At 36.8% G+C, this 17,387-nt stretch overlaps 1 protein-coding gene across 7 annotated transcripts in view; it reads right to left on the minus strand.

Moving 5' to 3' along the window:
* The window catches only part of XPO4 (exportin 4), a 104,955-nt gene that overhangs the window by 30,511 nt on the left and 57,057 nt on the right, over positions 1-17,387 (minus strand). For all 7 annotated transcript variants that reach the window (XM_026454212.2, XM_026454210.2, XM_026454209.2 and 4 more), the window contains 3 exons: positions 7,800-7,912; positions 2,457-2,614; positions 2,030-2,204 (listed from right to left, as the gene is read on the minus strand). In XM_026454212.2, coding sequence (XP_026309997.1) covers positions 2,030-2,204; positions 2,457-2,614; positions 7,800-7,912 — 446 coding nt within the window. The remainder of the gene's footprint in view (positions 1-2,029; positions 2,205-2,456; positions 2,615-7,799; positions 7,913-17,387) is intronic.

The raw sequence follows: 17,387 nt of genomic DNA on the forward strand, positions 1-17,387 counted from the left end.
AAAAAAAAAAAAAAAAAAAAAAGATCATGTCTTTACATACTTTCCCATCTCAGGACAACCATGTTATTACATACTATTACTACAATCGCTGGGTGCCCAAGAAAACAAAAGATGAAACGGTTTCCGTCCCAGAGGTCCAATGTGGTTTGGCTGGATTTGTTTCTCTATTTCTGGTATCAGCTGCACACTCCCCTGGTCCTCTACTCCCAGCGTACACAAGATACAGCGGAAACCGCTTGAGGCTGAGATGACATTTAGGAGGTTTATTCTTCAATAAAGTCATCATGCATGGGCCACCCCGTTAGCCCTCAACTCCACCACACATCCCCAACCTGGTTTCTATGACTAATGCAAAACCTTTCCCTCTGTCCTTTTCAATAGGTGACCAATTATTTTTAAAAATAATTTTTAAATATCATAAACAGCTCAATTAAAAATTAATTAAGAGTAAAATAAATGAAAATAAATAGTACTTTTCTTGAATGAAACCGTCAGGTTCATCATCACTGAGCATTTCTGCTGTGAAATAAGCACAATACACATATACTTCTCTGCAAATGCATGTAGGCTTTCTATATTCCAACACTCCTATGTCAAATCTTGAAGGAAAAATTGTCAAGATGTCAGTGACCTCAAAATAAATTCATTCTGTGCTTAAAATTTGCAAACCAAGGATGCCATATATCTTCCAGCAATTCTTTAAAATGTTTGGGAACATGCTTAACTCACAAACAGAAACTAAAAGGTACCTCAGTTTCTAAATATAGGCTCAACATGCTCTTTAATCCACCTGGTTTAGAAGAGAAAATAAACCAAGGGGGAGAGGGAAAGTGCAAGGAATTCATGTTAAATAAAACCTGACTAGTTCAGAATCTGTGATCATCTGAAAGAGGTTTGAGTAAAGCGTAAATACTGAAAATTACCCTGGATTTTTAAGTTTAGAACATAAATTATCCCTCTGAAACATTCAAATCTACCTATCATGCCTTTAAACTTCTACCCTTCTGTTACTACATTTTCTCCACCACATAAACACTTGTCTGACCTGGATCCTTTCCTCATCAAATCACGAAAGTGCCCGATTACATAAACATAATCATCTCGAGTTCCCTATTCTCTGAACACCTCCGAAGGGATACAAAAAACTCAAATACACATTGGCAGAATCTAACCAAAACAACTTACAATTTAACATGAAATTCTAACAAAATATCTACATTCCTTTTACTCTTACAGCTTTTCAAAAAGATTCAGATTTTGATTCATAAAAAGAAAAATTAGTTTCAACACTGTAATCACTACTTTGTGGAATGAAATCAATTTTTTCCCATGATTAATATAGCTGTTCACAGTAACCGTTACAAAAGCAGCTGTGTTGTCAAGGGGTTTTAGTAGATGTTTTCTAAATTTAAATATAAAATATGTAAAATACACATTTGAAAATTTATACCAAAAAACATCTTTGGTATTATCAGTCTTAATTTCAATGTAAATTAAATTCTACCAGGATACACTATTAAAGCACTACCATCCAAAAAATTACAGAGCACAGTCTAATGAAAATAAGGAAGGTTACAATGATTTGAACCAAATTATGTTTACATAATTGCCAAATAAGTCCAAAGTAAAAAATTCTCAAAAAAAAATACAAAATTACACATAACTACACCACACCACAGTAGCACCCTGTAAACAATGTTTTTGCTGTTAGAACGAGCTTTCAATATAATTTTTATGTGAAAAATTGTGTTGAACAAACCATAGCTCATTTCATTCCGTCTCCTATATTTGGGTACTAAAGTATCTCAAAATTAAACACTTAAGACCAGTTAATATCACCAACAAAACTATTTTCATCCACAAATTTTTAAAGGTCATGTTTCCCAAATAATTTGCACACCTAAACAAAATGGTCATTTTAATAGCTAGCACTCACTTAAAATAATTACTTTCCATGAGAAATGTTCCAAAGGCACCACAAATGTCTTTGTGAAAACCTGACACAATTTACTTTAGAATAGTCACTCACCACTTCTTCCAACGCAGCACTTCGCCCGAAAGAACAAGTGAGGTGTGTGAGGCAGTTAACGAAGGAGGAGAAAAGCTCATTTGGAATGGCGGTTAGAACATTTCGTGGGAACACGGTTATCAGGTTGCTGATAATGCTGGAGATGCCCACAGCTTCAGAATCTTCTATTTCAATTCTAAAACCAAGGAATGAGTATTATTAAGTGGCAGTAAAAGAAAAATTATTAATATAATAGCTCATTTCCAAACAAGCAAATATCGTTACTGATTCATTTTAAAAGGTATGTCTTTGTTTATTAATTTCAAATTACCCATACGACTTTACTTCAAAATATAAGGGGGAAAAATAACTAGTTCCTTTTTTTCTTCTACTATTACACACAAAACATAGAGTTCCTTTTTCAGCTGCAAAGGGCAAGTATACCTACCCATTGATAGTATTCAGTAATCCCTCAATGAAGTGTGCGAGATAATCAACTTGTGATCCTTCATCAGGGAAGATGGGTCCATGAAGAGAAGCTAACTGGGCAAGGCACTGCAGAGAATCTTGTGCCATATCTGAATCTTCTCTGATTTTTCGATGTACCTGTTAGAAAGAATTACTAATCCATAAATATAAATTCTTCCTTTGTAAGGGTCACGTGTCTACCATGCCGAATGAGGTAAGAGAAAAATTCACTGTAGCTGGTTATTTCCAGAAAATTAATTCCTGAATTAAACTAAATTTAGAAAATTGTCCCTCAGTTCACTTTACAGGCCATTATTTTAAACATATCAATTGATTTTTAACTGAGGGCTACCTACATTTTGAAAATTGATCCTTCTCCAGCATGTTATGACAAAGAAAGAAACAGATGCCAGCCAGTCAGACATACTGCTTCTTCTAAAAACAGCAACGACGACAGTCATCTGTATTATGCTAACTATGCCTAGCTACAGCTTCTTGCTAAAGTTAGCAGACAAGTTCAATCAAGAGTATATAGATGCTGCTTTAGTGGAAGTAAACAGTTGCACACTTAGAAAAGCAATATATCATTGAATCCCTAGACATCCATGCATTCATTCAACCGAAATATAATAAGCACACTCTTTTATTAATTCTCAGTTCGCTTACAATTTGTTTGAATCTCAGTTTAACCTACATCATTGCTATTAATAAACGCTAAAAGATTTTGAATACAAAATGTAAATTATACTTAAATCCATTTAAAGCTCACCTAAATTTTATTTCAATGATACAATACGGACATGAAACACCTGCTATAGTGTTCTGCAGGAAGGAAATGCTCTTGAAATACTGCTCCCTAGTTTTATAGTATTAATATTCTCAGATGTTAAAGGTTTCATTTCTGTAATCTGACATAATAGAGCCAAGGAAAATTCAGTGAAGAAATATGATCATTATTAATCTCAATCCATCCAACACTCACTGTTGGATGTACCATCGTGTACTTGCCGAAGTGCTTAACTCCTCGAGCCCTTTTCTTTCCCGCACAAAGTTCTCTCTCTTTTGTAAATGTGTAACACTGAACTCATAGTTTTTGGTTATATTCACTTTGACTAGGCAAATTGTTTCTAAATTACTTGCGGTCAGAACATTTAAGTACTCACTGGTATGCTGGGCCACAGTGAAAACTCAATAAATCCTTGTTTACTGAGACCATTAATCCCTAATCCCTGAACTTCTTAAGGTTCTAGTAATGAAATTTAAAATACTAAATAATCGCTGAACATTACAAAGCTAACTGATTTACTGACATGCTTAAAATATGCTACACTCTTTGGACTAGAACAAACTACAGTCCATAAGCCAAATTTGGCCCACGCCTGTTTTTATATGGCTGTGAGCTAAGAATAGTTGTTGGTTTTTTTCCTCCATTTTTGTATGGTTGGGGGAAAACCAACAAAAATAACATTTTGTGATTTTGTGACCTGTGGAAATTATACAGAATTCTTTTTTTTTTGTTTTTCCTGAAACAGAGTTTCACTTGTTGCCCAGGCTGGACGGAGTGCAATGGTGCAATCTTGGCTCTCTGCAACCTCCGCCTCCCCAGTTCAAGCGATTCTCCTGCCTCAGTCTCCTGAGTAGCTGGGATTACAGGCGCATGCCACCATGCCTGGCTAATTTTTGTATTTTTAGTAGAGACGGGGTTTTGCCATGTTGGCCAGGCTGGTCTCAAACTCGTGACCTCAGGTGATCTGTCTGCCTTGGCCTCCCAAAATGCTGGGATTACAGGCATGAGCCATCAGGCCCAGCCAAAATTCACATTTTAATGACCATCAAAAAGCTTTACTGGAACACTGCCGTGCTTATTTATATATCATTTATGGCTGCTTCTGTACTACAATGGCAGTGTTGAATATGAACATATGACCTGCAAAGCCTAAAGTGTTTACTATCTGGCCCTATATAAAAAATGTCTGCAAATCCTTGGTCTAGAATACAAATATTTTTCAAACTATATTCTAATGTATTTTAAGTTTTATATAGTAAATTCCACGTACAATAGACAAATTCATATATGCACACTGTCTAGTTCATAAACTTCTGAACACAACTCACTCTTATCAATGCTTTATCTGAAATCTGTAATTAAATTTTTGTCACGATGCCTTAGAAGCTAATCAGCATTTAAGCATGCTATCCAGGGAGATATTCTGTCAACAGACACAGTGTAATCTGGGACAATAAGAATCCATCTGGGCTGGGCACGGTGGCTCATGCCTGTAATCCCAGCACTTTGGGAGGCCGAGACAGGCGGATCACAAGGTCAGGAGATCGAGATCATCCTGGCTAACAAGTTGAAACCCCGTCTCTAATAAAAAATACAAAAATTAAAAAAAAAAAAAATTAGCCAGGTGTGGTGGTGGGAGCCTACAGTCCCTGCTACTTGGGAGGCTGAGGCAGGAGAATGGCGTGATCCCAGGAGGCGGAGCTTGCAGTGAGCCAAGATCATGTCACTGTACTCCAGCCTGGGCGACAGAGCAAGACTCCGTCTCAAAAAAAAAAGAAAAAAAATCCATCTCACAATCTTAAATGTTCATTATAGTCTCGAAGCGAGCAATCAAAAGAAAGAATACCCTCAATGAAATAGCTAATGAAATAACTAAAAATAAAGTTAAAATAAATAAATAACAGTCTTTCCAGACAGTGTGTGCTGTTCAAGCTTAATTTATGTTACCTGAAATATAAACCACATAAAACTATTAATAAATGCTTAATTTTTATACAATATAAATTCTTGCCTTTCTTCCAATATCATCATTACAAAAGAGTTCCTCCATATCTGAACATGTATTTCACTACAAACTGTATTATAAAACAGAAAGCTGAATCACCACCTGAATAAGGGAAAAGGACAGAGGGATAAGGGAAAGCAAAGCCCAGCAGGACGCCCAGTGAGGTGAATGGCAAGGCTATGCATCAAGAAAACAAATACAAGGAAGGAGAAGCAAGTAAGGAAGATGACGAATTCTACTGGAACATGTTAAATGTGAGATGTCTGTGGGCCATCCAAATTAAAACATCCAGTAAGCACTTGGATTATAAGGCTCTGAAACTCTGGAGCAGGCTGTGCTGAATATAGATGGAGGAGTCATCTGGGAACCAATGCCTGAAGTCCTACGTGTCAAACAGAGAGCCACAGAAAAGTGTACAGAGTCAGCAAAGTTGAGAATTAAGATAGGAATGCCAATATTTATGGGATGAGCAAAGAGGGAAGAGACTATAAGCGAGATCAAGACGACTCTGGTCAAAAAGGTAGGAAGAAAAACACAATGAAAGTGGGTTTTTTTTCCCAAGACCTTATGGAAGGAAAAACAATCAAGAAGTTTGTAAACTTCAGTAGGGCAGAATGCAACCCAAAGTATTCCAACATATTTAAAGCCTTATGATTAACATATTTAAAGTCTTATGATTAATATATTTAAAGTCTTACTCTTATGCAACAGTATACTGATGCTTATCCAAATCTAGCACACGTGATATCCAGTGGAAAAGTACTTTAAATTAGGCAATAAATTCATATAACTAAATTTAACCAGAATTAAATAAAAAGATTAGCCATTCTCATTTTTAAAACAAGTAACAAACTTGTTCACAAACTGCTTAAGTGAAAATTGCTACAAACCCCAAAATTGCTCAAATAAAGCAAAAAAGGGTTAACTTTCAAATTCAGAAGCTATTTGCATGCGGTTGTTCACAGCTGACAGGAGCAGCTGTCCGGTTTGTCTAGACAGCTGTTCAGATTTGGTAGAGTTGTTTCCAGTACTGCCAGCAAGTTTTTCACCTTTTCAAAAACTGCTGGAGTGGAATCTACTTTCAGTCAAGTGCATAATACAAAGACTTGGACTTGGATTTGTATCAAAACAATTTCTGTCAGATGAAGCAGGCCATGGAATTTTAAAATTTAGTTACAATTATCCCTTTGATCTTGACAGTGGTTTCAGCCATCATTTGTCTGATTTTAAAAAGAAACCACAAGGTGATTTGATGCTCAGTCTGAATATTTCTATAGAAAATACCTTTTATATATACCTATGGATAGATAACCTTGTTCTGGATATCTTAAAATACATACCACGTAACTACTTTATTTTAAATGGTTCAATCAGAAAAAGGCAGTTGAAGGGCTCATCTATATTTTTAAAACAAATGAAAAGAAACTAAAATTAACAATTGGGATTAAGCAAAATAGCTTTTTTACTTTTAATTGGTTTTTACTTGGGCTTTTGTCCATGTCATTATATCTAATTAACTTGTATATTCAACCTATAACTGCAAATTAGCATCCAACACATAAATGCACACACACAAATTGTTTTTCCAGCTTTTGACTGCTCTATTAGGATACACATTGGTCAATGTGGGAACATACTGCTTACATCTTGATATTTAGCCAATAATAAAGAGGACTGTCTAAAGTTATACACGAGATAAACTGCTCTTCTATAATACCAACTTAACTAATGGCTCATAAATATAGTAAGTATAAAACCTACACTCCAGAATAGCAGTTCTCAAACTGTGGTCCAGGGATCCCTGAAGCTTTTTAAAAGCCTGTCAGGTTGCCTGTGACAAGAAACTACTGCATAATCCTATGAAGACAGTATCTGCATTTCCCACTGTCACTGTCACACGGGTAAAAACTATCTGCATATAACATGAAGACAGCATCTGCGTTTCCCACTGTCACTGTCACACGGGTTAAAAGTGGAATTTCCCCGAGGCCACACAATGTGCAATACTGCAACTAACTGAAGGCAGAAGCAGGTAAGATAATCTGGCTGTCTTCTATTAAGTCTGATATTATGGATTTACAAAAACGCAAAACAATGCTATTCTTCTCATTAAACTTGCTTTGTTTTCAAAAATATAATTAAAATGTTACTTATGTTAACATGTAATCGTTTCTTATTGTTACTTTTTAACACATTATTTTGTAAAGTTTCGTCTGAATTTTTAATAGGATAAACATAGCTATATAAAGAGAAGTTCTTTGGAGTTCTCAATAATTTTTAAGAGTACAGAGGGGTGCTAAAATTAAAAGTTTGAGAACTTCTGCTCTAGGATATTAAGCCCTTCATAACTATGTGACATTTTTATAAATTAGCAAGAGACTTTTAAAATAATTTCTATTTAAGCAGCTATATTGATGAGAAGATAAGACTTTAGGGGAGAAAAGCAATCTGTTTTGTTTTACTTAAGAAACACGCCGAGGCACTTCCTCTTTTCTACGGCTCTTGCTACCAGAGAGGACGACTGAACTTACTGTGAAGAAAAGCTCCATAACTCTGCTGTCCAGAAGAGTCTCCCGCCAGGACTCTGTCGGCTTCAACAGCACATTTTGCGAGGATTCAAACATAGCTATATAATGTCTGCCCAGTTACTTGGTGTCAAGGTCAACAACAATAACATTCTTACTTTGTCTAAACTATAAGTATATCCTAAATATAACAGGAGCCATCTAGAAAGAATTTGTAATGGTAACAGTTTAAGCCTCTTCACATATGCTACATAATTCATGCATGAAGCTAAGGAATAAAAGGCATTAAGTGCCTGGGGGAAAAAAGAATGTTACAGGAATGTAAGGTAATGCTTTCATTGTAATTATGTGTCATGCTGTAGGCATACAGAAACTTTGAGAACCAGAGAATTTAATGGTGGCAACAGAAGGAAATACTCTTATTGCAAAGCATACACCAAAATTCATGCAAAAAGAATCAATTTCTGCAAGTTTATCCCATCATTTCCCCCAATATCTTGCAACAATTAACACCACATATACAAAATGTGAGTCTCACACTGTCTACTTGGAAAAATAGCATTTTTCCAAAAGAAATATATTCACTGGGAAAACAAAAGAACAAAAAGAGTAAACACATATAACATCAAAGAAAAACAACTCCCACAGGTCACAGTATCTAACCATCAAGACAAAGAAATAATTCGACAAAAAACTTCATAGATGCTTATTTAAAATTCCCACAGACTAAAAAGCAATTTATATGGTGTTCAGGCATTCAATTTCAAACATGCTTCAAACAGAATACTGTTTTACCATAAATAAAGCAACCAGCATATATATTTGTAGGTTTTTATGAATACGATTTATTGATACTGCCACAGTAACTGAGGCTTTCGAGAAATGAGAAAACTCGGCCAGTAACGGTGGCTCACGCCTGTAATCTCCACACTTTGGAGGGCCGAGGCGGGCAGATCACCTGAGGTCAGGAGTTTGAAACCAGCCTGGCCAACACGGTGAAACCCGTCTCTACTGAAAATACAAAAATTAGCTGGGCGTGGTGGCGTGCGCCTGTAATCCCAGCTACTTGGGAGGCTGAGGCGGGAGAGTCGCTTGAACATGGGAGGCGGAGGTGGCAGTGAGCCGTGACCACACCATTGTACTCCAGCCTGGGTGACAGGGAGAGGCTCTGTCTCAAAACAAACAAACAAACAAACAAAAAACAGTGGCTATGCCCCTTCCATTGGTAATCAAATGTCCAGCTAAAATACTTCGACTATGCAATATTCACATCACTCAATGAGAAATCTTAATGACAATCACCCAGAGCTATCATCTGAAAAAAGTAGATAGAAATTCAAATACTATATTTGGAGTAAAGTCTAAATTGTTATATTTACGGAAAAATTATTATTCACGAGAAAATTAAAGGCTGTAATAATGCTCTGGAAATCTTTTGTTTTTTAAGATTATTTCTTAACCCCCTTTAAAATAGCTAGTTCTATTCGGTCTCTGAAGAGCAAGGAGGGCACTATGAGTTGTTTCAAGAAGAAAAGTCACTGCTTGTTTCTGAATAGTCACCCCCAAAATCTTCTGCAACTCTATCCGACTGGTTAACAAAAGTGAAACTCAAATCTGGTTCATTTAAACTTCCCTTCTCTCTTCCTTTATCTGCCCCCTTGTGGAGGTACAGGGAAAGAGGTGAAGGCCAAAAGAGTGAAAAGAAAGAAGCCTGATTTTAAAAAGAGGGGAAAAAAATCAGCCCGTGAACACTAAGAGCTATCAACAGACAGTGAGTCCATTTTCTTATGAGGCACCGATCGTGGTCTAAGGCCAATGCTGTGTTCTTCAACCAATACTACACTATACTGATTTATCGGACACCTAGGATTTGCTTCAAAATAGTCTGGGGATGGCAGAGCACAGATGAAACAAGACTGGCTGTTTAAAGCTGGGTATTCTCTCTATTATTGTATATCTTTGAAAGTTTCCACAATAATGGGATGGCAAAGGCTTTAGTATGTGAAATAAATCTTCTGAGTAAGGCAATCAATTATTTGTGTTGTATGTGTGTGTGTGTGTGTGTGTGTGTGTGTGTGTGTTTAAAAATGAGACAGCATCTCACTATGTTGCCCAGCGAGGTCTTGAACTCCTGAGCTCAAGTGATCCTCCTGGCTCAGCCTCCCAAAGTGCAAGGATTATAGGCATCAGCCAGCACACCTGGCCAATTCTTCATACTTCATAAAAATTTACATATATTTCACTTACTCTTTCCTAGTTTTATTTCTCTTTACTTTCAATACGCCAAATCTAACAAATGAAATAAACGTATGTAACATTTTCAACCAGGAAAGTAATGGTTTTGTAATATTTCATATGCTTATAAAAGGTGTTATGATTTTATTTTTAAATTAGCTAGGATATGAAACAGATAAATGGGTTCACATAACCATAACAAAATGGTTGGCCTCAAACCTGACCATTTACCATTTTAGTAGTCAGCAGATGTATGATCCCTGAGAGTAAGAAGGCAAATACTTCAGGTACTATAACTGCAAGAGAATGAAAGCCCAAATCTCCCTTCAAGAGCTGCAGACAGTTCAAGTAGAGAGGAAGAACACAGGTGGCAGAAGCGAAGGGAATCATATTCATAAATTTTGCTACTTCTGAATATATGAAAAACTCTATTCCAAGTAAATAAGGAGAATCTCTCACATTCTAATTACGCCTTCCAGGTATAACACAGCAAGGGGGGTAACAGTGTGTTTTGGTAAGAGAGAGATGATAACCTAAAGATTCAATAAATCTTACAAAAGTGTCAGTGAGAAAATACAGGAAGAAATCTTACAAAAGGAAACTATTAAACCTAAACCAAAATTCTCGTATAATTCTCTCCTCTACCTTTTTATAAATTATAGAAAGCATATACTCTATTAATACTTCTGGTTATTTACATTATAACCATTTACATTATAATTGATTTATAATATAAATCAATTATTTACATTAAGGGAAAATGGACATGAGTTTTAAAAAGGACTTTTTCCAGATATAAAATGGAATTCACTGCAATAGCTCATGTAACATCAGATTCAAAATAACTCTGAAATCTGATTTTTTAAATCTTGGTCTAGCCTCTCCTAATCATGGTCTGTTTTTCAGCACACTGTCCCTGGTGCCCAATTCTGTGGCCAATTTTCTTCAAATGTTGGTAACCAGAATATTTTTAAGATTATAATTCCTTATATGTGGCCAAGAGCATGGGAGATTTATGAGTTAGTATGTAATATCTATCAGAAAATACTTTTCCCCATAATTATTACAAAGCTCCATGTTACTTTTGTTTTCCAACTCCAAACCTGGAAAGGATTTTTATCTCTGGCATGATGTTGGTCTTCTAACAAGAATGCACATTTGTAATGCTCCATGCAAAGAGGCTACACTTACCTTCCACTGAAAAACTAATCTACAACACCACAGACTTCACCACCTTCTATCAGCCAGCCTGGCAATACCACTATTATATACCATAACAAAAATGCACATGTACTATATTATACTTTTTATAAGACACAATTACAATCCTGTAACTACAAATCATATCCCACTCTACTAAAAAAAATTAATATTCCCAAAAGCATTTAAATAGTTAAACATAAAACAAAAAGAACAGTATAATAAATGTTTATATGGAACAGCATTAAAATGTTTATACAGAACAAATGTTTAAAGACAATGCTATTCTGACAATATGTTTTAGTCATCAGATTGTACCGCGAAACTGCTGAAGTTGCTGCCCCTGAATAAGAGACTATGCCGGCTCTATGTCGGAGGGAGGCTTACTATGCATTGTACAATGTTTACTATTACCTAAAATATTGTTATTATTCACGTACATGCATTACTTTTCAATTTGAAAAAAAACTAGTGAAGAACATATCACAATGTGGGCAGAATAACGATATACGAATCTGGACCATTTCTTTACATTCAAAATAATATAAAGAATTAAGGTAATTCATTTTTAATCAGGTATTCTCAGACGACTATTTCTATCTGTATGTATAAGAAATAAAAAAATAGCATTTCAACCCCAGATAATTTTTTTTTTTTTTTTTTTTGAGGCGGAGTCTTGCTCTGTCGCCCGGACTGGAGTGCAGTGGCCGGATCTCAGCTCACTGCAAGCTCCGCCTCCTGGGTTTACGCCATTCTCCTGCCTCAGCCTCCCGAGTAGCTGGGACTACAGGCGCCCGCCACCTCGCCCAGCTAGTTTTTGTATTTTTAGTAGAGACGGGGTTTCAGCGTGTTAGCCAGGATGGTCTCGATCTCCTGACCTCGTGATCCGCCCGTCTCGGCCTCCCAAAGTGCTGGGATTACAGGCTTGAGCCACCGTGCCCGGCCAACCCCAGATAATTCTTAAGGAATATGATTCTTACAAGAAATCAAAAAATACCATTTCCACCCCAGATAATTCTTAGATTCTTAACTTAAAAAACAAAGAGAACCACTCCACCAGAATTCAGAAATCTAGCACTACTATTCTTAAAGCAGTATTTTTAAAATAATTTCAAGGTTAAATAAAGCAATACTTTCATTTTAAAATAATTTTAATAAAACAATAGTTTCCTTTTAAAACTTTCAAAAGTTTGATTTATAGTCACCACTTTAACATTTTACAATATCTGGACATTACATTGCTTTATCTTTTACAACAAATGTCACCAACAAAAGAACAGTTTGACAATGAACTGATTATTCACTAAACTGTCTCTCATTATATGCTAATCAAATTTTATGAGACACACAAGTCACAAAAGATTGGAACTAAATAGCTATTATTTCACCAAAGTTCAAACGAGAGTATAATTCAAGAATTTTCTTGGGCTATGGCTTTATATATTTTTCTAAAATAAATACTGAATGCATACAACTTATATTTTTATCAGAATGATTCATTTGTAACCAAACAAACCACAATTCCATCAATAAGAAAGCCAAACAGAGCTGCTTTCAGTCTTTTGCTAACCCTCTATCTTAAAAAAAATCTGTCATGCACATCTGATCTTACTTTACCTTCCCATGTTCTCACCAAATCAAAGAATCAGGACGTTCAGTAGAGTGATTTTTTTGTGGGGGGTGGTCTCTGTACCAAATACAAGTCCACTCCCTCGTAGCAAGAGTGCCGGCAAGGGATCCAATTCTGAAGTGCTAAAACCCAACCAGTTTTCTAAGCTCAACGCCATCATAATCCCTCGGAAAATCAGTTCCAGCTACATATAAATTCGACTGCACCACAGAAGAGTGAAGAATCAACTCTCCATTCCCTGCCCCCTCTCCCACAACAATCCTATCTAGCTCTAAAATTCTCCACTTAGGAAAGCTCACCAACTTCTGAGAAATCAAAGGCATATATAAATGTACCACCTGCCCTATTCTGTAACTGCATGGCCAGAGACAAACACACACCAGGCCAAGAGCCAGAAGGACAGCTTAATCGCACCCTGTACTGACTGTCACCGGATAATCCTACTAAATCTTCTGTCTCAAGTTCTCATACAACAAACGGCATTATCATTAAATACGTACATCTTAACATGAAGGGGGGAAAACATCATCTTTGGAAATACACAGGTCCTTAAATATGCAATTAAGTCTATCCACTAACACTTTCAGTAAGGGTATCGTTTTGTGATTGTGAATGACACTCAAAAAAAAATAATTAAATGAGGCATACAATAGCTACACATTATCCTCAGGCAAATATGGACAATCTGAAAATTTCCTTTGCCTATTCTTATGATTACTTTACAATATAGATAGATCTTGTAGCAAAAATGGGCATTTCACATAAGGAATAAATGCTTTGCTCCCTTCATCTTTCCATACTATTTTTTACCCTACTTCATCAGTAAAACAAAGTTTTACGAGGTACAGCAAGCCCATTTTCTTTCTTAAATATTTAATCCCTTTCGCTATTAAATTTTCTAACAACAAAAACTGCTACTTCTCCTTCTGGCACAGCACAGAACCAACGACCCCAGTCTTAGAGACCACACAGTCCAAGCAACCACAAATCCTTTGAAAGACAGGAGTGACCTTACCTGAATGTTTTCCCAAGACTTGCCTCCAAACAGTAAAGGCTGGCTTTACTGGAAATCCAATTTAGGTGAAAGCTTCTGTATCCCATTACTACTCTATAATCCAGTTAGCTTTCCCCAAGAGATTAAGTTTAAAAAAAAAAAAAGTTTACCAAAACCAAATCAGATCCACAAAAATAGAATACCAATAAAAGGCAGTGTAACCAAACTAAAAAAAGAAATATCACCGAAGCCAACATACCACACATACCTGCCAAACATTCTTGTTACAAAATGATATTGTCACTTATCATTAGGATTGCCAAAACCCTTAAGCATTTATGGACACCAGGTGAACTACTAGCCGAACTATATTTATAGTAAACAAACATCCGAAAACTGAGCTAATACTTCTGAACCAGCTTCCTTCAATAATTAAATAATAAATATATAATAATAAATATTTACTGAGCATCTGTGCTAGGGTCTAACAATGCAGTGAGCAAAAGCATGGCCCGTGGGTTCATGGAGCTTCGTGCAGTAGGTAAACAGACACCACTGTTCTCCCTCAATATCCAGAGGGGGACTGGTTCCAGGACCTCCTGTGATTACCAAAATCCACAGATGCTCTGATATAAATCCACAGTCTCTATTATAAAACGGCATTGTATTTGCATGTAACTTATAAACATCCCATATACTTTAAATCACCTCTAGATTAATTATAACACCCAATACCATGTAAGTGCTATGTACATTGTTGCAGTCTTTAAAATTTGCATTTTTTTAACTGTTGTATTGTTATTTTTTATTTAGAACATTTTTGATCCTCAGTTGAATCCAAGGATGTGGAACCCACAAATTTGGGGGGCTAACTGCACTTAAATAATCAAAGGAATGAAAAATTACAGCTGAGAAGGGAGCCAAATGGGAAAAAAATCATATACAACATGCATGGGGAGAACATAGCAAAAGAAAGCCAACCTGGTCTAGGCTGAAGTACCATTAGGAGGTGATCAGGCAAAGACAGAGGACCCAGGCAGAGAAGCAGCATGTGCAAGAAACAAGGCAGAAGGAAAGTGGCCTGCGAGTGCAGCTCTACCAGAAGAGCTATGAGAGGGAGGCGGTGACGAGATCGCCCCGGACCCTGGCACCCACTTTCAAATGGGGAAGATGGGGTCTGATGGAGGATCACAGGACTAGACACTTTCTTTGCACAACAATGATCTAAAACAGAATGAGAAGCCAGTGAATTGTCTCAAGAGTCTCAGAGTAACACGGGGCTACAAAGTGCAGAGGAATTCACTCTCTGGGTCACAGAGTGATTTTTAACATCTACCAAATCCCAGAAACTGTGGACTTTGCACCACTGGGTCTGGATAGGTGGATACTTTCATAAACCACCTGCTGCACATAGAAAACCTACATATAATAACCCTTAACAAATATCATGGTTTGCAGATAATATAATCATGTACATAATTCATTAGCATTAATAAGCAAGTTCAGCAAGATTACAGGATACAAGATCAACATACAAAAATCATTTGTATTTTTCCCTGTACAGTGTGAAAATGAAATTTAGAAAACAATTTACAATTGAATAACAAAAAACTACTGACAAGTCTGAGCAACACAGCAAAACCCCATCTCTACAAAAATCAGCCAGGCATCATGAAGCGTGCCTATAGTCCCAGTTACTCAGAAGGCTGAAGTTGAGAGGATCACTTGAGCCCAAGAGGTCGAGGCTGCTGTGAGCCGTGATTACACCCCTACACTCCAGCCAGGGTAACAGGGTGAGACCCAGTCTCAAAAAAAAAAAAAAAAAACTACTTAGAATACATTTAATAACCTTTTACTCTGGAAACTATGAAACAGCGTTGAAAGAAATTAAAAAAAAAAAAAAAAAAACTTTAATAAATAAATCCAGGCCAAGCACAGTGGCTCATGCCTGTAATCCCAACACCTTTGGATGCCAAAGCAGGAGGATCACTTGAGCCCAGGAGAGTTTGAGGACAGGCTAGGCAACATAGTGGGACCCTGCCCTACCAAAAAAATTTAAAAATTAGCCAGGTGTGATGTGTACCTGTGGGGTTCTAGCTACCTGGGAGGCTGAGGCAGGAGGATCACTTGAACTCAGAGGTCAAGCCTGCAGTGAGCCATGATCACGCCACTACACCTCAGCTTTAGTGACAGAGAAAGACCCTATTTGTAGAAATTAATAATAATTTTTAAAAATCAGAAAACTTAACTTTGTTTTTTGTTTGTTTTTGTTTTAAGAGACAAGGTCTTCCTCTGTTGCCCAGGCTGGAGTGCAGTGGTGCAATCATAGCTCAAGGTAACTTTGAACTCCCAAGCTCAAGCCATCCTCCTGCCTCGGCCTCCCAAAGTGCTGAGATTCAGGTGTTAGTCACCGTGTGCTGCATCTACTTTCTTTTTAAAGGGTACAATGCCAGGTAAAAATAGACAATAGTTGGAAGAAATACTGATTACTCAAAAAAAGAGAGGACAGAAGAAAATACTTCACAAGGGCTTTATACATATGTGTGCTTTAAAATTCTATCATTCTCCTTGCAATTCTATCAGTTTAAAAAACTATAATAAAACACATCTTACCTGTCGGTAACAGACGATGGTGACTACCTGATTCCTTGAAACATCATCTATCTTTGCTTCCCAAACACACCCTGCCTTGTTCTCCCATCCACTTGTCTTAATTGGCTTTCTTATTTTCTTCTGCTTCTTCCTGCTTTTTAACTACTGATGCACCTAAAGGTCCTCACATGGATCCTCTGCTTCTCCTTGGACCATCTCTCTTATTTCCTTAACTTCAAGGGCCCCATCATAGCACTCTCCCACAACTTTATCTCCACCCCAATCTCCCTCTATAATTCTACCAATAGTGCAGCTGACCTGTGTGAAGTGGGTTTCTAAACCGTGGCATGATGGGTACTTTTAAAGGCTTCATTAAGACATAATTCACACAGTACGCAATTTACGCGCTGAGTGTCCAGTTCAATGATTGTAGCATATTCACAAATTTGTGCAACCACGACTGTGATCTAATCTTGGAACATTTCCATTGTGCCAGAAAGAGCCCGTATGCTTTACCAGTCACCTCCTATGTTCTTCCAATCACTCCAGTTCTAGGTAACCACTAACCTTTCTGTCTCTATAGATTTGCCCATCCTGGACATTTCATACAAATGTTGTCATAGAATTTGTGGTCTTTTGTGAATGGCTTTTTTCTCTCAGTATAATGTTTTTTACATATGTTGTAGCATGTATCAGTAACTCATGCCTTTTTATGACAAGTAATATTCCCATGATATGGATATACCACATTTTATTTATACACTCATCAGCTGATAGCCATTTGGGTTGTTTCTACTCATATAGTATGAATAGCCTATTCATATAGTACTGCTCTGAACATTCATGTACAACTTTTTGTGTGGATGACTATTGATACTCTGGACCCAATAATTGCCTGTGTGGGGCTGTTCCATGCTTTGCAGGATGTTTAGGATGTTTAGCA

This window comes from Piliocolobus tephrosceles, chromosome X (genome assembly GCF_002776525.5).
Source record: "Piliocolobus tephrosceles isolate RC106 chromosome X, ASM277652v3, whole genome shotgun sequence".
Lineage (NCBI taxonomy): Eukaryota > Metazoa > Chordata > Mammalia > Primates > Cercopithecidae > Piliocolobus > Piliocolobus tephrosceles.